The sequence below is a fragment of the Salvia miltiorrhiza genome, unplaced genomic scaffold (assembly GCF_028751815.1).
Source record: "Salvia miltiorrhiza cultivar Shanhuang (shh) unplaced genomic scaffold, IMPLAD_Smil_shh fragScaff_scaffold_57_2, whole genome shotgun sequence".
Lineage (NCBI taxonomy): Eukaryota > Viridiplantae > Streptophyta > Magnoliopsida > Lamiales > Lamiaceae > Salvia > Salvia miltiorrhiza.
The window spans coordinates 129,471-150,789 of record NW_026651470.1 but is presented as its reverse complement, the minus strand read 5'-3'; the positions used below and the strand labels follow the sequence as shown (position 1 = coordinate 150,789).

General features: G+C 37.0%; 2 protein-coding genes across 4 annotated transcripts; both read right to left on the bottom strand.

Moving 5' to 3' along the window:
* Positions 1–9,996: 9,996 nt before the first annotated feature.
* On the bottom strand, positions 9,997–17,417 carry LOC131002992 (ASC1-like protein). Of its 3 annotated transcripts, none has more exons than XR_009094497.1 (8): positions 17,068–17,417; positions 13,442–13,671; positions 13,061–13,216; positions 12,640–12,825; positions 11,936–12,120; positions 10,932–10,998; positions 10,661–10,779; positions 9,997–10,077 (listed from the first exon to the last, which is right to left on the bottom strand). XR_009094497.1 is itself a non-coding variant. In XM_057929466.1 (7 exons), exons 1-6 carry the CDS (start codon positions 17,203–17,205, stop codon positions 10,967–10,969), a joined length of 927 nt encoding a protein of 308 aa, XP_057785449.1. In that variant the 5' UTR covers positions 17,206–17,417; the 3' UTR covers positions 10,407–10,779; positions 10,932–10,966. The 3 variants fall into 3 exon arrangements, 1 of the variants encoding a protein (XP_057785449.1); XR_009094496.1 differs by lacking the exon at positions 9,997–10,077 and adding an exon at positions 10,407–10,518; XM_057929466.1 differs by lacking the exon at positions 9,997–10,077 and having other exon boundaries at positions 10,407–10,779.
* Positions 14,151–17,068, bottom strand: LOC131002991 (uncharacterized). Its single transcript, XM_057929465.1, has one exon. It carries the CDS (start codon positions 15,487–15,489, stop codon positions 14,497–14,499), a length of 993 nt encoding a protein of 330 aa, XP_057785448.1. The 5' UTR covers positions 15,490–17,068; the 3' UTR covers positions 14,151–14,496.
* Positions 17,418–21,319: the final 3,902 nt, after the last annotated feature.

The following is a 21,319-nucleotide window of genomic DNA, read 5'->3' as shown; positions in this document are numbered from 1 at the left end:
TGGATTTTGGTATCATCAAAACAAGGATTAGGATATTCCATAAATTTCCAAACACTAATACTCCCTCTGTTCGTCAAATGATGTTACTTTCATGCACAAATTGTACATGAAAGTGACATACTTTTGGCAGACTGAGGGAGTATTTAATAATTTAAAATTCACTCAAAAAAATATTATTTGTCATTGATTTTGAAGATTTATTTTTTGAATTGCAAGAACTATAAATGTGTTACCATAAAAAAATAAAGTCAATTAGTGAAGTTCTAGAGTTTGTTAAAAATTTGTATTGCTCTTCTAATGTTTCTATTGTACTCCCTCCGTCCCAATAAGCTTGTCCCACTTTCCTTTTTGATTTGTCCCAATAATCTTGTCTCATTTTCCTTTTTAGTAAAAATTAATTAAACAAGATTTTAATTAACTTTGTTAATTAAATCCTTTTATTTCCTACTATACCCTACTACACTAGGCTCTCTCTCTCTCAATCAGCTGCCTCGTTTCCATCCTCTAGAAAACCCTAAAATCGTCAGCCCCATTCGACCGGCACCGCCACCACTTTCTCCCTCTATTGGTGGTCGGTGCTCGTCGGCTATTGTTGGGCGACGTATTGCATATATTCGGCACCGGCGTCGACCACAGTTGGATCTCTCTCTCCACTAGTCGCCTCTTCTCATTTCTCCCAAAAATCCTAAAGTCACGGGTCGAAATCGACCGGCGCCGCCTCCCCTTCGGTTAAATGAGACGAACAAATGAGAAATCGACCGAAGGGGAGGCGGCGGTTGAAAATCGACCGAAAATCCTAAAGTCGCGGGTCAAAATCGAGACGAACACGGGACAACATTATGTTATCCCGTGTTCATCGGCTCCCAAATTTCTGGTGTTCGACGGTGACTATGAAAACCCTAAAATTTCACAGATCTAAGACGAGCGGCCGTTGATCTCGACCACCACCATGATGAACAACCCGTAGGAGGGTAATCTGAGCGGCACGTACATTCCAGACACGGAGGAGGACTTCTCAAACTGGGGTTCACCTCCAAAGGTGTATTTCTCTTTCTCGGCGACCTTTTCGGAGGAAGAAGGAGAGTCCGACATGGTGGAAGAGATTGAAGCCGTGTGTTCACCGGTCGGAACCCTAGCTTCGCCAAAATCCAGGTTCTCTTTGTTTAGGCGTCCTGCCCCCTTGAAATATTATCAAATGACTAGCTCTTCTACTGTGGAGACTTTAATTTCATATCCTGATTATGCTTCCTTCGTTTGTGAGGAAAATTGGGACGATGTTGTTCGTTATTGTGGTCCAGAGGCCCCTGTGAGGAAGCTTGCGTACTCTCCTGCAATGTTGGCCTTCTTGAATGGCCTGCTCCCTTTTCCAAAATACTGGGTGAGATCCTCCAATTTTACCTGCCTCCCTGTATATGTTGATTGGTATAGGTTCTATGTGGCCTCTATTTTTTCAATTCCCTGTATATGTGCTTTGGTATAGGCTCTGTGTGGCCTCTGTTTTTGAACTATTCCCTGTATATGTGCACTTGGAATATGTGTTGGGCGATAGTTAGCATGTTTGAGATGATGAAATTATGCTCATGAATTGTTTTAAGTTAAAAAATCTATGATGAACTAAAAGCCACTGAGATGTTCGATTTACAGCCCCTAATGTGCGTACATATGTTGGTGTGTGCCCTATATGCTTATATATGATGGTGTGTGCTCATGTGTAGCTTTAATTAGGCTTACATATGTTGGTGTGTGCCCACTATGTACAATGTCTAAGGTTAAAAGAAAACAGAGAATGCATTTCACTATGATGAACAAGTAGAAGCCTGAGTTTGTAGACTTACAGCCCCTAATATGTGTATATATGTTGGTGTGTGCCCTATATGCTTGCATGTGTTGGTGTGTGCCCATATGTAGTGCATTTTTTAGTGCTACATATGTTGGTGTGTGCCCATGTATAGTGCTTTTTGTTGGTGTGTGCCCACGTGTACAATGTCTAAGGTTAAAACTAAACTGAAAATGCATTTCATTGATTACCTTGGCTGCTTGCTTTACATCATTTTCTATACAAAAGATTTTTCAAAAAACCAATCTACAAAAAGAACATATTACACTGTGTTGGCAGTTACAGTGACCTCCTACGCTTCAAAAAAACTTGCTATTATGTGCAGCCTTCAAAAAACAGACTGTATTAAAAACCCAAACCATTCATTTGGAGTTTAATTTCATCTAATGAAATTGAATTTAATCCAAGTGCACTCTTTAGATGATCCATGCCACTAACAACACCGTTCTCCATGAGATAGTTAATGGCCTCCTTAACTAAATCATGTGGAACTTGAAGGTTCAAAGGAAGTTTTCCCTGCCTTATCAGGGCACCTTTCTTCATATGTTGAATTTTGTAGTAATTGTGGCCTTTTACCTTAAGAATCTCTGTTAAACAGCCTTGAAGGCTTAAGAACACATTATTGAGTGTTGTGGGAGATAGTTCGTCAAATGATCTCTTCACTGCCTCCACCAATTGATCAACGTTGGTACAAACTGATTCAGTTTGTAGGCTTTGTATGGCCCTAAACCAACCAAGATCGTTAATGTTGGTATCCGGTGAATTGGGTGGTTGATGAACAATCCTTATGTCAAACCCATCTGAACTGACAGCCCTTCTAAAATCTGGATCATTGTCTTTAATGTGAGGATTTGCGTTATCTTGTTGAATAAATATCACTCTACTTGCAAATCTTGGCCATTTTTCCCTTATGGTAGGAACAATCTGCCATAATGCATGAAATGAAGCAGTTTACACACTATAAAACTGAATAACTATCTAAATCACAACTAATTCAATACCTAACATTCTAGATTTACATATATGACATATTTCATGTGTTTGAACTACCTCATTAAGAAAATTGGCCTTAATAATTTCCTTCGTGACTGAATGGATTGGCTTTTGCTCGAGTGTACCTGCCTCCCTGTTTTTGCTATTCCTCTTTGCTGGTACAAACTCTGTCAATGGGAAAATACCTATTTTTCCATCAAAATAGTACAGTCCCGTCTTCTGCGAACCACGGGCTGCACACAACGCACATGAACATGACTTTTTTCATGAACTTCTTTGATTTGCAACTCCTATGTGGTTCTGCCTCTCCGAGTGTCAAGTAGAACCTGTGATTTGTTTTGGTTATGTAAAACCATTTCTCATCGATATGCACCGTGTTGTGCATACTCTTGAACTGAAGCACCTTGAGTATTTTGTCATACTCGATTGCTTCAAGAGAAAACCTTAGACGTAGCAACTTATTAGGGGCTGTTAAGTCGGGCTTTATCGCACTAGTATGAGCCCTGATCAAACCCTTATTTATCCAACGCCCAACTGTGCTCTTTCTGCAATTTATTCCAGTTGCTAGCCGTTGAATGGTTGATCTTTTGCTTAGCTCCAATGTTGAAATTAATTCAAGATCTATTTCAACTCTCTTGCGCCGTGTTTTGTTGATTTTTCCACTGATAGAATGCATATGCTAACCTTCACTGTGTTATTTTTTTTGCAGCATTCCACAGCCGAGTCACCGTCCGACGGCAAACGCCAAATTTGACAGCAGCGGCCTGCATTTGACCCTGGTTTGGCATTCCACCTTGGTTGTCTTGAAGAACAAACTGGACTATGGAGTTTCTCTCGCCGGTTGTCAAATCTTTTCTTCCCATTTTTTTTTCGGCTGTATTGTGGGTGCAATTGTTGCATCCAGGAATTTCAGATTTTCAAGTGTTGTAGAAGACTGAGTTGAATGGTTGGTTTTATAGAACTTCAAATTGTATTTTGGTGGGAATTTTGAATGATTTAGAATGAATGAAAAATTTCAGTGTTTGAATTCGTTTCCCTCTTTATTTTCAGTTGGCAAAATCTTGGCACCAAATTAAAAAATGCGAAAATTGTTGCACCAAATTTCAGTTTACTTTTTGGAAGCCTTCAATAAGAAATGAATTCAACATTAAAATTTCGGCTGTATTTACAAATAAGAAATGAATTCAACATTAAAAATTGAATTTTAAATTAAAATGAATATTTAGAATTAAAAAAGGTAAGTCAACATTTTATTAAAGTCAAACACAAGAATAATTAAGGAATTCTTACTTTTTGTTAAACAAGTGCGTCCTCTTACTTTACAACACTAATTAAACACTCCTTAATCTCCGTGCCCAAAAGAAAGGGGACAAGTTTATTGGGACGGATGGAGTATATAACATATTGTTAACTAGCATACCAATATTATGCATGGAAAGTGAAGAATTGGAAACACTTGAATTGAAGATATTATTTAATGACTTTGTTTATAAAAGTGTTGGAAGTTCTAAATTGTTTCAATAATTATTTGATCGTTGTTTTGTATAGTTCATGACATTTTATAGATTACAATTATGTAGTCACAAAATTATAAAAGACGATCATATGTTATGTCTAGCTAAAAACAAAAATCTTGATTAAAGTTTTATTTTTCAAAGGGCCCCTTTTTTCATTTTCGCCTAGGGCCCTCAAAATGTCAGGTTCAACCTTGTTCATCTATCTTTCATTTTCTCTCTTTATCTAAAAGTTTTATCTCTAACTTATAAGTTCAATTATCCAAATATTTTGACAACTTATAAGCTTTTAATAAACTACATTTCAAGTTGTCGAAACATTTTATAAACTAAAAAAAAACTTATAAACTCTTTAGGGCATCCACATTGGGGTTACATGATAGCCTACATGATAGCTTACTTGATGAGGGGGGACCACATTGTGTAAAGAGACTACATTGGGATTACATGATTTTTTTAGTTTTGCTTTTTATGCTTTTCACTTAAATTTAATTGCTCAAATTTAAATAACACATTTTACTAATAATTAAAATTCCATTAAAATAAAAAACCTAAAAATTACATAAAAATAAAAAAAATAAAAAACATAATTAAAATTACATAAATTAAAATCCTAGTCTAGATAAGTCCACGACGCTTGAGCATTTCTTGGACCATGTGCTCTGAAGGAATATTAAACTGAATTAATACTCTGATTGCCCGATGATCGTTTCTTGGATTATTATTAATTTATCATACAACGATTAATTCCTAACATGTATCTATGAATTTAATGCTGCACGATGGAGTCAGAATTACTTACTTGAAAAGTGTATGCAGAGGCTGTCGATGATCGAATCGAATGACTCCAGTTCTGATCTTCTGAACTGTATCCCGCTCAGCTTTCACCGTTGGATGGACAACGAACTGTGAAAGTCCCAAGGCAGAAAGCTCCCTCACGTTCCTGCGCCTCTCTGCTCTCTCAAAAACCCTAAATAATTAGTGTGTGTGTTTTCCTGAGAGCAGACAGCTGTATTTAAATAATTAAATACGTGAGGAGGCGCCAGTTTAGTGTAGGGGGCGATTTCTGCCTGTACTAGGGCTAGGAGACTTTTGGGCCAGTCCAGGGACCAGATACAAGGAATAAAGATGGGCCTCAAATAAATTAATTCTCAATGGTCAGCCCAGACCATAATTAATTTATAAATATTAGTTCATTCCACTAGAGAACCAATATTGACTTACCCCTTTATTTCCGGTGATGAGTCGGGGCTTGTATTTAGACTTATTAAATCCCCGTATTTAAAATATCCGACATCCATTAATTAATTAGAGCTCTGACAGCTTAAATTAATTAATCTCTTTGTAATCCTTAAGCAGTACCACTCAAACCTTATTATTGCGCCTGAACTTAATCAACCTGCAGGGTTTAGCGCAATAAACATTATTGAGCTCCTTAAGGGGATGTCATTATCCTATATCGGATGCGGGTACTAATACAAATAATCAAATATCATATGTTAACCGCTATCACCCAAGATACAGAGTACTCAAGTTACTATATAACTCTCACTCATAGTAAGTCAAAGTGATATACGAATTAACATATATATATATATGAAATCTTATTAGTATTAAGATCTTATAAGTCACCGAGATCTTTGATTCTTCACTTAAGTCAGATAGAAGAATACATCTCACTGTGGTCCTATCAATACGTTATGACGTACCAGTATAGACAAGTAGCCAAGACAAACTACTTCCATCTATACCGCAGCCTAAACCAATAACTTGTCCTAGAGTTATTTCGGCTGTGATCATTTCATATCTCTTAAGGTTATTCCAATTATATGGTCTTCTGTGATCTACAACACACCATATAATCTACTTATATAGAGATAAAGAACATACATATGCAATCATGAACACAATCAGATAGGAGATTAAAACAGTGAACATAGGAATCATTGTATACAAGCATAAAAGGTTCTTGCTTTCAGTATACAAATCCAACAGTGCTCGTGGGCCATCCTTTGTGCATCGCTCATATGCGTCGTATCCAAACTGAGGAGCTGCATATCGAGCTCCCTCTCCCTGAGCTCGTTCTTCTTGGCATACTCGGCGGTGATTTTTTTCAAGTTCTGGTCGGACCGCTCTAATGCCTCTTTGTACTCTGATGATTGCTCGGAGCTTGCAACATTGCCCTTTCCCTTCACTTTCGCCGCTCTCGCCGCCTTGTTCCCAATCTGTCGGGTAGACGAGATCTTCTCGCCCGACGCCGAGGTGGTGAAGGCGCCCTCCTCTGTAGTCTTTGTTCTCTTGGAGGAATGCACGTCTCCCTCGAGGTACATCGACTTGAACTTGTGGTTGAGGCCTTATTTGCAGTCCAACTTTTGAAGAGGATTTGGGCCTTGTCCCGGAGCATATCGTCAGAATGGCCGGAAGGCCACCGGGTGCGCGTTTCCACCCAAATACTCTCCCAGAGCCGCACATCTTGGGCCACTCGGGTCCAGTGCCCTTGAATCTGGCGGTGCGTAAGGTTGGCGCCGATGAGGGGGTTGACACAAGCGACAATCCTCTTCCAGTATTCATGCCCCTTTTGATTTGTCCCAAGGATGGCGTCGTTTGTCTCCTTCGTCCAAATTTGGATGATGAGGTCCGTCTCCTCAGGGGTGTAGGTATGACGGACAGTCTTTCCTCTGTCATCCTCATCCTCTGCCACCGGCGCCTGCCTGTCATGCCGGATCTTGTGGGCGATTTCCTTCCTCCGGCTGCCTTTCTTCGGTTTGGCGGCACTATGGGCTGCCTAAGGCATCTCCTCGCCGGATGGAGTAGCATCCCCCAAGTTACATCCCGACAAATCAGAATGATAGTCGTTGGATAGATCGGGGCACCAATTTAGGTCATAGTAATTTGAGTTGTGTGGATCCATGGAGGGTGTAGAGAGAGGAAGAAAGGAAGAAGGTGAAGGAAGAAAGTGAGGAAGAAGAAGAAGAAGAAAAAGAGAAGATAAAGAAGAGAAAAAAATAAAAAGAAAAAAAAATAGAACGGTCAAAAAATCATGGAAATCGAGGCAGTCAAATTCAAAATTCGAATTTTAATTTTTAATTTTTTTTAATGGCGCGTGTAAAACACGCGCCTATTTTTAACGGCCGAGCGGGCTACACGTTAGAAAGTGTAGCCCTCGTGTAAGGGAGGGCTGCATCGCCTTACACGATGTGAGCCTTACACGAGTAGGCCGCTATCGTGTAGGCGATGCGGATGCTCTTAAAATAAGCTTAGCCAAACACCCTCTAAATCAAGCATTCCTATAAAATAGAACTATAATTCACATGTGGATGAAGTGAACCAACAATCTCTTTAGTACTGAGAGACTTTGGTGCATCAAATTGTCTCGCGAACTAAGTCCCTTCGACTACAAGGAACTTAGCTCGTGAATTACAATTCTTTTTATATAGAATTGAATCCTATGCCACTATACCTCTTTTTCTATTTTTGAGACGATAATTATCAGTGGTTGTTATTTAAAATACGCACTGAATAAATTTTTTCTTTTAATAGTGACATTATAGATTATTGTAGATTTTATTCTGAATAGAAGAGGAAGTTTTTCTTTTCCGTACGTCTAAAATTTCCCCTTGCTTTAAGGAATTTTAACGATGCATCAAGTCCTTTTTTATCCTTTTGCTATTTGCTTCATTACATTGACTAGTATAATATTTGTAACTTATTTAAAAGCGATGGAATAATTTATGCGTGAAGGTTGCATCAAATTATGTGAGAATTAGGTTGTAGAGCTTGACTGCTTGACAACGTTGTTACTTCTACATTGCAGTAATATTATTATTTATTATTCCTTTAAACACATAAAGAATCGGATTGGAGATGAGGCTGGTAGCAGGAAATCCAGAAAATAATTAAATGTTCCTATCGGAATATATTTGAATTGGCAATACTATTTGGACAAATTAACTTCGAATTGGATAACACACCTAGAAAAAAGTATGTTGGGATTTGTTTTGGAATTGCGTAGGTTTCATGCATTTGGCTTGCTATCAACGGAAGATATTTGCGGCTGATATATTCATCAACTTAAGAATTAGTCTTTTGGAGCTAACATATTACTTGTCAAATGTGTGTACAAAAAATGTCCTCTCATGTAAGAATATATATGCATGCTTTGTCATTTTCATTCGTTCCATAAAAGTATGTACACTTTACAATACTATAAATAATATGATCTATTTCCTCACTCACAACACACTATTAATCAACATTTTTAAAATTTTTGCACAAAAAATATGTGCTCATTCTTTCGGGACGGAGAGAGTATTACTTATTTATTATTTATGTGCTCACTCCCGTTCTTTTTCCTTTTGAGTTTTTCCGTCCTTAGACGAGTACTCTTTTTTCTCTTTAAGATTTTGTCAATGGGATTTTCCTTAAAGAGGTTTTAACAAGGCTCGGCCCCCTTAGTCTGCTTTTCTGTGCTTTCAAGGGTTCTTAGATTTTTTCTTTTATTTTTTTCAATAAATTCGTAATTTGATTAATTAAAAGATGTATTCATAAATGCTACGACACATAATGTGAAACATCAATTTTTAAGCATGTATTTTAACCTGGTCTCAAAACGGAAGGGCATGAATTTCCATATTAGACTGTCGCATACTACATGAATGAGATTTCAATTGCCAAAGCATCATCTCATAATATAATTGTAAAGACGTTGAAAAATTACACTTATCATCAACTTGTAATTTATGAAAGATTGAGAGATATTATTAAAAAGATGCTGAAATGATGATATGTAAATTAATATTTTCCCTTTTTAATGTCGCATATCAAAGTGGTGGCCAAAGTGTTGGCGTGTGTTATCCTTTGGAGATTGTGAGAGTTCTATTATCGCTGCAGCTTGTCAGCCGATTGGGTGCCCTGCTATTGTCTTGCTAGGTGAGTTGCATGCCATAATGTTGGACATTGATTCAATTTGAAATACGACTTAGGTCCTGTGATCATGTTTACTACTTCACTTTTGGCTATTCATGTGCTTCAAAAAGAACATAAATGTTCGGAGTCGTTGTGTGATGATCTTTGAAAAGTTTTTCAACATACTTGTAGGCATGTGTGGTCGACTTTTGCCATGCTCAGAAAGAAGCAAATCGAGCGGCTAATGCATTAGCATCTTTTGCTTTAGTTTCTCAAGAGATTTTAATTTGGAAGTTAGATTTTCCTTCTTGACTTCGTGATATTGTACTCTCTAATTTAAAATAACGAAATTTCATCTTTCCCCTCAAATAATAATAATAATAATAATGGAAGACATGGTACCGCAAGTCAGCGGTTATAAGGCAAAACAGTTCATCATAATAGTATTTGTATACTAGTCATCTAAGGACTATAAAAGAAGAAAACATAAGACTGTCGGAAACTTTTTAACTTTTTTTTTTTTTCATATATCGCATTCAATGGGTAGTTAGGTGATTTTTTAAAAAAATCTTTATTATGGTTCTTTTTCCTTGGAAAAAAGCTCAAGTCTTATTTTAGATGAAGACGTTAATGTCCCTGCGACATTGAATGTGCATACGCCATCAATGAGTCAGATTTTGGTAGCGATGGCAATTATAGAATGTCAATTTTCATATTGTAATGATGATATTTTTGGAAGTGTGCCAATTATTTGGAATGTGCATAACAATTTAGTTAATTGATCTCACCAATTGGCAATCACCAACCTGAGAATGAAGAAATTGTTGCCTGTACAAATACAAATCCAGGAAAATAAATAAGAGATATATTCAAGGACACTTTTCCGAATTTTATTGCCATGGGTTCGTAAAAGGTACATCCTTTGATAGCCAACCTTTTTCAACTTCTACTAGTTTATTCAAATATTAAGTAACTTCTGCATGCTTCAAAAAAAAAACAAAAAAACAAGTAACTTCTGCACAATCTTCAAATATTAGTACTCCCCAATTCTTACGTCATACCCAATGAAAAGAAAAAGGGAAAATAAAACACAACACACACACACACACACTTAATAATGATTTAACAAGCGTATAATATCAACAAACAAACTCAAGTAGCCGAACTTAATTTCAATAAAAACTGGGGTAAAAAAGATTGTACAAAGTGTTGTGTGCTGCATAATTTGCAGTGCTAGTTTCAAGATTGACCGACTAAAATGTCAAAATCCTGGTACAAACATTGCAAATAGTTCAATAGGAGAACTTTTTGTTTTTTTTCATATATTATATATATTTTTTTTTTTGCTGTGGCAATGGCACTGTTCTAACATCACGAATCGCATAAATTTAAAATGAAGAATTGGGCTTACCACTTCAACAAGGCCTGTTTTTCAAGTAATCTCAGTTGATGCAAGTTTTTTTATTGAAAGAAATCTTCTGGTCATTACAAGTCAAGAAACGTTCCGGTGAACGTAGGCTGCTCTTGAATCTGCAACAAAAAGGAAATCTCAAATTAAGGAACCAGAACAACCTTATGATTTTCAAGAAAACAGAATAGTAATAGATGTAGATGTATACTATAATATGGCTACAAAGGTATGTATCTTGCTCTCTGGCCACATCAATAGTCTTGAAGCTTACCATGTACAATCATGTGACTTAGGCAGTGACTAGGCTTAATCTTCATGAAGATCTTCATCTTCAGAATCTGCACAAGAAACAACAGATGGTTTAATCTTCATGAGGATCTTCAATACAGGTCTCTGTTATATGGAAGGGAGTGGAAACAGACTCAGATTTCAGACAAAAGGAAACAGCAGACTTGCAGTATGCCACAGCATAAGCTTCACTTCTAAACATGCCTGATGACTATTGTGATAAAATGAAAACACTGAAGCAAATGCAAAGAGGCTTCTCCTGATTGAGTGAAGGGTTTGAGATAAACCGAAAACAGGAGAGTTGAAAGAGAAATAAATTGAAATAAAAACTGAACAAGGAAATCAAAGAGTAACCCTCCTCTTGCGAGGCCTACAGCGAGAATGCTGTCCCGAACTCCTCTTGCGAGGCCTACAGCAAAAGCTGTCCAGAATAATACTACGACGATAATCCTAACCCTAACTCACTAATAACTATTTAAAGACCTACAGAAACTTGAGGCCCAAGAAATATCTTAAAGCCCATACAAAAGTCTGACCCATTACTTTATTCTAGCCCTAAATAACTTAAGCCTAATAACTAAATAAATTAAAGAAACAATTTATAATTAATTAACTATAACTATATACTGATCTGTATCATCTCCCCAAACAATTTATGACTTTCTGATTTATTTACTGAATAACCACAGAGCCGATCCGATGAAAATCTAACACAATACTTGAGCAATCAGCAGTTGGATTAGTAGTCAAATGTCAATATTTATGCATACAGGTTTCTGATTAGGATTGATTTTCATAATATCACTTTCGGGCCCCATATGCCCAGCCAAAAGAGGATGCAAAATTTAAGTTAAAGGTTGTATCAACATGCAATCTAGGCGCTTATATATTTCATCACCATGTACGCCTGGCACTTGACTATTTTATCAGCTGCAACTTCCAGGCTCTATGCATGAAATTGAGTGCTAGTTTCCAATTTTTACTTACCAGACCTAACATCTTCACTGACACGGCCCTTTTCTTGGATTTGCTTGACAAGCATCCGGTACATCAACACCCACCAGTAGATATGAAGAACAAGTAAAGAAAAAAGAAGGGAATTGAAAAGGTAGTAATAGATTGGTCCCTCGACTTTGTGTTTATCCTTGTCCAGTGTCTGGATAACTTCATAGCTGCACAGTAAGATTAAGATTAAAAAAAAGGATATGAAAGCAACAAATTATTTATGATATTCTTAATGTTATCTCAGCTGGTAACAACAAAGCCTTATCAGTAGATGTTGATGAACAAAATAAAAGGTGAAAAAACAAAAAAGTGGCAATTTTCTGTTCTAAAGTAAACCACAAAAAAAAAAAAAGCACTGCTACTGGTAACGGCATTAAAAGTCTAGCAGTTCAGGAACAGTGTGATCACATGCATTTAGCAGAAAGGTGTATCATCAATATATTCCTCGGTATTGTTAAAAAAGTTCTGCTAATTGATAAGTTCCATTTTGCACACTTATTGGCAAGAGAATGAGCAAAACCCATAAATTTCATGTGACATTGTTACTACCTATGCACAAACAAAGAAGGGTAAGTCGAGAAGCAACTTATGCTTCCATAGCAACAAAGTTTATCAAAGACAGCTCTATAACCTGCATGAATCTTAGAAGTAAAAAAGGCAGAAGCGCAATGAGCACCAAAACTAACCTTGTGCTCCAGAGTATCCAGAATGGATAATATATCAGACGAAGTATCACCCAGGATATCACAAAAAGAACAAACGAGAAGCTAGCCAGTGCTTCTGCGCCACTGTACTTGGACATCTTCCCTACTTCAAGAAATACATCACTGGCATCATGAAGAGCTAAAACAACCGAACCTGCTCGTGCAAACCTACAACCAGAAACAAGGACAAATGAAGTCTGTATAGAAGTAGAATACTATAGTTGCAGTTCCATATACTGACAGTCCTTAAATCTGTTGCCTAAAACATGTGATCGTTGAGCTCAAACAAAAAACCCATCCAGATAAAACTGGTATCCTCTTCAGGTGCACACATATAGAAAGAAGAAAAAAATAGATTATCCATTAAAGATAATATCAAAGTCTCAACTCTTTAAAAGCATACCTGAATATGTAAGACAATACGATCAGAATAAAAGTTGCAACATGATGGCTCATAGAGACCCCAAAGTCAGAGCGCCTGGTTTCCCAAAATATCAGAGCGAATATGGAGTATGTATAGAATCCACCAACATACATATACAGGCCCTTCAGTTTCAGCCTGGATAGAAAAACCATTCCATCAACCACATGATCTCATAAATGCCAACAAATACTTTCAGTTGAAAATCAAGCAACTTTATCATAGATAACAAATATGTATTTATAATTTAAACAGCCAGAAAAAGATAGGACCAAACAGGTAAAGCAACCTCCTATAGGTCATGACTTCAAGGTAATTGGCAAAGTGAGAAACCCAAAAAAAAGATGGAGAAAGGAACCTTACTTATATGTTTGGTCAGGCCAAACTTGGTCTCCAGGTCCTACCCAAAAATATCTTGTCTCTTTAAACCAAGGCTCGTTGTATGTCACGGCAAGTGCCAAAATCTCGGCAGAAAGATAATAAATGCATTTCCATGCTGACTCCTTGAACTTTGCTATCTTTCTTTTCTGCTCATTCGTCTCATTTTCCACCACTTCCCTTCCCTTTCCATATATTAATCGCATTCCAAGTTTCTGCAGGATAGAAATCCAGCGTAAAATTGAGTAAACATGCTCCAAAAATTGGGATTGTCAGATTGACCTCCAAGGTTTAACTCATACTTCTCAAGGATCAAAAGTATTTAAAATTATATGATCAAAAAAAGCAATGCAATGGAAGGTAATTATGAAAAGAGAGGTAGCCTCTTTGTCAACAGTTTACAACAGTGGATGACTAAGAAATCACACCTGTAATTAATTATATGAAAATCCAAAATAAAAGGTTGTTGTATATTATGTAATTTATTTAAGTTGTTTTCAATGATTTAGCATATAAGCATGACAACATGGGGAATTAAGAACTTACATATATGACAAACAGTGAAAGGTCAATGAGACACATCACACATGCACAACTTAATTTCAAGGTTTAAGGTAACATGAAACTGCGTACAGAAATAAAGAAACTTTAGTCTTTTCCAGTGATAGAGTAAAGGCGTATGAAGATGAAGAAATAAGAAAGAAAATAAAAATACAATATATAAAACTCCTCCTGCGAGGCCCTCAGAGAAAAATATCTCTGCCCTACAGCTATTGCTGTCCCTAAACAATGATCCCCAAGATAATTAACCCTAAATTGTAAAGAACTATATATAGACCAAATGACTTGAGGCCCAATTAATTAACTTGGAGCCCATGAGTCTTGACCTAAAAACTTAACCCTAAATAATTGAACTACTGCGAAAAAATAAAAGATAACTATGAACTAACAAAAACTAATATAATATAGATAATCCTAAATCTGCAGACTGCAGCTGATCTAACGCTATCAATTGCCCACTTGTCGAAACAGCCTTGTCCTCAAGGCGGTTGCTGATTCATATGGTCCCATGGGACTTCCTCCTTCAGCTCGGTATCCTCATAATTCTCTAGGTCCCTGCCCGGGTCATCTTCCATGTCACCGATTAAAACCTGTAGTGTTTTAGGTGGGCAGCGATGCAATGGCCCATATTTCAGGCCGCAACGAAAACAAGTGCCAGCTGCACGGTGTTTCATGTACTCCTCATTGGAGATGTTGCGAAAATTGCGGGGAGGGGCAGATGAAGTGAGGGAGGCAGCCGGGGAAGCGGACGACGTGTGGGAGACAACCGACGATGTGTTCGTCGCTGGTGGGGCTGGCGATGTTGCATGGTCTATCTTTCGAGCAGCCTGTAAAGCGGCTGAATAGCTGAAAATTACACTATCTTGAATCTGGGCTCGCAGATGCTTCTTCAACCCACCCAAGAAAAATCCCAAGTAATGCGCATCCGAGAAATCAGGAATTTGTGAAACCCTATTCTCAAAAGCGGCGATATATTCCTCGAGAGAACCTGTTTGCTTGACTGCAAGCAAGGCTTCATAGCCGTTAATTGCGGACTCATCGCCATATCGAATCAGCAACTCCTGACGAAAAGTTACCCAATCGGGATTAGGTATTCTCCTGATCAGCAATTGATACCAAGACATCGATGACCCTGACAAGGCTATCACGGCGAACTCCACCTTCTTCGCCGCAGGTGTCTGGTGCACCAAGAAATACTGCTCTGCACGTGCAAGCCATGCACGAGCATCAGATCCGTCAAAACTGGGCATCTCCATCTTCTGCAACATCGGAGTGGGGGAACTTTCTGACTCCGACAGCGAGGGATCGGGGCCCCGATCAAAGTGATCAAAGGATTTCAACTGGGCGAGAATGGCGTCAAGTTTAGAATCTGACGCTGCTTGCTTCGCCGCCGCTGCAGACTGGGCAGCGCGAAGTTCCTCCAATGCCTTCTCTATCTGCTCCATGCGTTGTTGGTCTCTCGTCATCGTCATCTTTCGATCCGGCAGGTCGGACCAATTTGATAGAGTAAAGGCGTATGAAGATGAAGAAATAAGAAAGAAAATAAAAATACAATATATAAAACTCCTCCTGCGAGGCCCTCAGAGAAAAATATCTCTGCCCTACAGCTATTGCTGTCCCTAAACAATGATCCCCAAGATAATTAATCCTAAATTGTAAAGAACTATATATAGACCAAATGACTTGAGGCCCAATTAATTAACTTGGAGCCCATGAGTCTTGACCTAAAAACTTAACCCTAAATAATTGAACTACTGCGAAAAAATAAAAGATAACTATGAACTAACAAAAACTAATATAATATAGATAATCCTAAATCTGCAGACTGCAGCTGATCTAACGCTATCATCCAGTGACATTAAAAAGTACTGCCACAAAGAATACTCTGTCAATGAAATTAATTCAATCATAAGAACTTCAGTGAACACCAACCCAAAGCGACTCAATATAACGTGTTTTTAAAATTCCAGAGGTTTCCTTGAGCACAAAGTTTTAAATATTGGCCTTATGGAAGTATGATATGTTTTTTGTTACGAAATTCAAATAGTATGGTGATTCAATTCTTTAGCAATTTCACTTCAAGCTAGTCAAAATTGTTACAGAAGAAATCTGGATTCTTAAGGATCAACAACAAATAGCATAAGACATGCATATCAGTTTCAGCATATTTAAGTAAAGCAGCTGCATACTGAAACAATAAATTTTACTAAAATGTGTGTGTGTGTGTTGGCCTAGTGGTAGGAGGTTAATGCTCAAGACCTAAGGTCTTGGGTTCAAGTCCTCCGTCGCGCGGTCTTTGAATTTCTTTATTTACTTATATAATTTATCAAAAAAAAATTACTAAAATGTGGGACATGGTGATCCAGAATGCTGGCTAAGCAGAAGAAAAGGGAAACTAAACATGGACAAGTTCAAAATTCAAGAGCTCCAAAATGGCAAAACAGATCATTGTATGCATCAGCAGGGTATTATTTGAATCTAATTAGGGAACCTTATTTACTCATGAGGGTACGATGAGAATTTTAACCAGACGATTCAAGTATAAAACAGCATATCTAACCTAACAACAATAACAAATAGTGAATAAAACTTCATTACGAATCACCGTGAAACAATTTGAACAGAGTTCATCCTAAAAGACTTCAGACTCATGTTTCCAAATGCACCGCATTTTCACTCCCCAACATCCCCTCAACATTTTGTGCTACAAAAATCAGTCTTAATTCCTAGAAATTCCAAAAATCACAAAATCTCTGCATCGATGCACAACACTCAATAATCAATAACTGAATCTACGGCTCGAGCAGCGCATTTCAAATGCAGTCTTCTAACGATTAGCATAGGCCATTAGCTAGCCAACATTTCAACAGAAGTTGAAAACTCACACCAGCTTTAACAGATTAAAAGAGCGCAATCAACGGTCAACTAGCACAAATCCATCGCACAAAAACCAATCGGGTCACTTACAAATACCAGAAAACACATCGCCCACTTTCAGAGCCGAAATCAAGGAATTTAAATAATAAGGAACAACAAACTGACAATATTACCTGAAAAACCAATCTGTCAAGCAAAAACCGGATAGTAGGGAAAAACAGAGCGAAAAATGGAAGAACAAAGAAATCTTCATACTGCGGGTAGGATTCTTGCTCCAAATCAATGGATTTCAACGATTGAAGAAAAGGCATATCCAGATATTTTAAGAGTGATTAATTTTTATTTTTATTTTCCAACGGAACATAATCAAATTTACATGCGTAGAATCATAGAGAATCGGTAAAACCGATTTCTTCGTTTTATTTCTTGATTGGATTAACTTTTCTGGAGCAGGGATGCTGCCTTTTATTTTAAGTTTTTTTTCTTTTTTTCTTTTTTTCCTTTTCTTCTTTAAGGCTGGAAAAGACTAGATCTGTAAAGGGCGCATATTAGTTTTTAATTGGTTGTGAAAAGATTAAACTAACCATGAGTTTTGTCCTTAATTACAGCAATGCCATCTAGTTTTGTGATCCAGTGACATAGACTTCTCGTTGACTTGAAAAACTCCAAGGGGCAAAAAGTAAACGAGAAATAAATTCGGATACTTTGACTAGCAAATTGTACATGGCCATTAAGTTTGTTCAAACCTTGATTTTTTTTTTTTTTTTTCCTAAAGAAATCTACAATCATTAAGGGCATCCATTACGGAGGTGTGGAAGCCCGCGCGCACCAGGCGTGCGCACCCCCTCACCCCCACCCTTCATTGCCGCACCGTCTTCCCCCGCCCCCGCACCCGGTGTACAACTTAATTTGATTGGGCGCATGTTATTCACGGCTCAATCAGAAAAACAGAGATATAAAAAAAAATATCGTTGATTCCAATTCAACAACATCAGCTTTAGTTTTTGTTTTTTAAAATTAGAAATAGTCGTTTCCAACATTTTTCCATTTTATATTAATGTAATGTTTAATTTTTATTTTAATGAAATTTAAGTTGTTAATTTTAATTAAAACAATATTAAAATTAAATACAAAATAAAAATCAAAATTTAAGAGTTGAGGTATTGGCTCTCCCATAGTGGAGTGTGAATTCTTAAATGGTGGGGATCACTTTTAAGAGCCCACATTGACTCTGTATAGTGGATGCCCTAAACTGTAAGCTCTAAAAAGCGATTCAAATTAATCAGAACCATCAGATCGAGTTGTTTAGGTTCAAAGGGTCAATATCATTCATATAAATGTATTTTTTTAGTCATATTGAATTTATAGACTAATGATTCGATTTGATTTTAGTTTTTAATTTAGATAATTTTGTCCACTTCGACCATATTGACAATTCTAGATTTAGTGTGTAAGTTTTATGAATGAATGTTATAGCACAAATACAAGATTTTGGGGGAACATACTTGATTTTATTCTTTAGTTCAGTGAGTCTATCCGCTTCAATCATCTGAAAAATTCTAGATTTCATTATATAAATTTTATGAATAAATACTATAGCACAATACAAAACTTTGGGAAGAACCTAGACTTCAAGAATTACACACCATATATACGAGAGTCATTATATTCCAAAGCAAAATTCTTGTTTTATCGAATGACATAATTGGTATCATTAGCTAAGCCAATATGCCGGTCCACTATAGAGGTTTTGAAGTCTTCAAGTTCTAGTATGTGTGCATAGTGGGGACGTCCCAATATAGTAATAAAGTCATAATTTATGGGGATGAAGGGAGTAGTATATACTGAGAAAGTAAAGGGGGAAAAAAGTAAAGAGATGTTGGAGGCAGCAAAGGTCAAAAGGAAAGAATAAACAAAAAAAAATGGAAAAGTGCAAAACGGTCGAAATTTTTGAATTTAAATCGATTTTTTTTATTTGGAGCGTGACACGCACGCACTCAAGATATCACCTATCTGTGCACGGCACCAAGGAACGGGCTCATTACAAGTCATGCTGGCACGCCAGCGCCTTCTCCTCTCTCCCGTGCCAGCTCGAGCTGGCTCTAGAGCATCTGCGCTGCGGATGCTCTAAACTCTATCTGTCCAATAAGCTCTGAGCTTAATTTGTGCCTCTTGAGATGCCAATAGCTCGGCCTTACGTGCTTTGCATTCAATGGCAAACTATTTCTCCACGGCATCAATGCTGGCGATTATGTCATTCTTCATAGCGTCAATCATTTGTTAAACTTGATTGAATAAACATTCTTGATATGTAGATGTTTATGCTTGTTGCTTGTTGAAGGCTTCATTCAGCTTCACAAACGTGTTGTCGACTATTGTGGCTTGCGCCGAAGAGGTCCTTTGAACATCAACAATTGTGGCAGTGAGTTGGCTAAGTTGTCGTATAACTACAACAAATTGAGCTAAAAGGATTGGATATCAATGACAGTTGGGGAATCGGTAAGCTTATCTATGGTGTATGTCGAGAGTTGGGGAGGCGTATCCAACTCTGCAGATGCATTCATCTCATTGGACTTCTAAGTTTCATCGGCAATTTGGGCATTTCATCAGTTGGTCTTCGTTCACGGCGGCTTGAAACAGCTCAATAATAGCATCCTCGATGTCTGCGATGTCAAAATTCTATTCTATCATAGCTTATTCCAAAGATCCACTTATACCTAGATTTAGATTCCACAATTTTCTTCTGTTGATAGAAGTGATATGTTTTAACTGCGAGAAAAGTGTGGAGTTGAGCAGCTTGGTCCAGAACATTTGGATTATGTGACATTTTACTTTTGAGTGAAGATGGAAACAATTTTGTTTACTTGAGAAGGCGAGTTAGGTTTTCGGGGAAGGTTCGATTAATCATTTTTTAGAATTAGATTCATTAACCTGTGTTTCAAGCTAGTTTGAGGTAGAGGGAATTTTAGTTATAGTTATCTATGGGAGAGACTGGGTTGTGAGAGTGGTTAGAGGATCAGCTTCGAGTTAAGAAAGCGGAGTGGCAGGTTGATCCCCAATCAGCTAGGGGACTGGCTAGTTAGGGATGGCTAATTTTTGGGGATTTGGTTGTTTTGGGGTACGTTTTGTTTGGGAGGATGAGGGGTTGGGGAAGGCTATTTGGGGACGGAGAAGGATGGGGAGGGGGGGAAAGAAGGGGGGAGGAGGGGGAGGAAAGCTTTCTAGAGAAGAGAATACTTTGGTAACAACTGATGCACGAATTTCAATTGTGACATTTCTGCTGGGGTTTGTCGTCCTTTATTTCTTCTTCTTTTTCTTCAATGGCGGATAAGAGATCTTTTGCATGAGCAATCAGCTCTTGAAGTTTTTTTTTTTTAGCTCATTCTTTGTTCGCTTCACTAGGGGTGAGCAGAACCGGGCCAAAATTGGCGAATTGGACCAAACCGGTTGGTTTCCAAAGGGCTATCGGGGCGGTTCAGTTCTTAAATGTAACACCGAAAATTCGTCAGGTCGATTTCAATTTTTGAGGGTGCAAAACCTCCATAGACCAAACCGACGTGGATACATATTAAATATATATAATTTTATTAATATTATTTATTTAACTAGCATTTGCATCTCGTACAATGCACGGAGAACGTTTCTATATTTCTATATTAATATAAAATCGATACCAACTCAATTATCATATGTATAAATATAATAAAAAATTATAATTTTAACTGAATATATTTAAGCTGAATATTGAAAAAAAAATTAAAAAAAATTTACAACATTAAAAACGTGTAGAAAGGCAAAAATTAAAAGTTTAAAAAATAAAAATAGATCTAGAGAGAGGAGAGAGATTTTTTTTTAAAAAAATAATCTTTAAATAACTATAACTTTTACATTTTAAATCAAATATCTACATAAAATATATCAAATTAAAGCTCTCCTTGTGATCTTTAATTTGATATGCATATTAAATATTTTATAAGCAGTCGAATTTCATAATTTTAGGAAAATAAAATAAAATAGAAAAAGAAGATAAAGAAAAAGGAAATAAAAAGAAAAAAAATATAGTTTACAAATAAACCTTCAATTTTATTGTAACTACAAAATTGCCACTTAATTTTGAAATTGATTTTCAAATGAAAATTGTCTTTTTAATATATATATATATATAGAGGTGGGCTATAATAAAAACACATCTTTTTGTAAAAACTAAAAACGGCTGAATTCTATGTAGAACACGTATGAATTAGCTGTGTAACTGTATGAATTGCGAAAGGTCCTGAATTCTATGTAGAACACGTATGAATTGACTGAATTCATACAGTTACACAGCTAATTCATACGTGTTCTACATAGAATTCAGCCGTTTTTAGTTTTTACAAAAAGAGTGTTTTCACCCTAGCCCAACCCTGTATATATATATAACAAAAA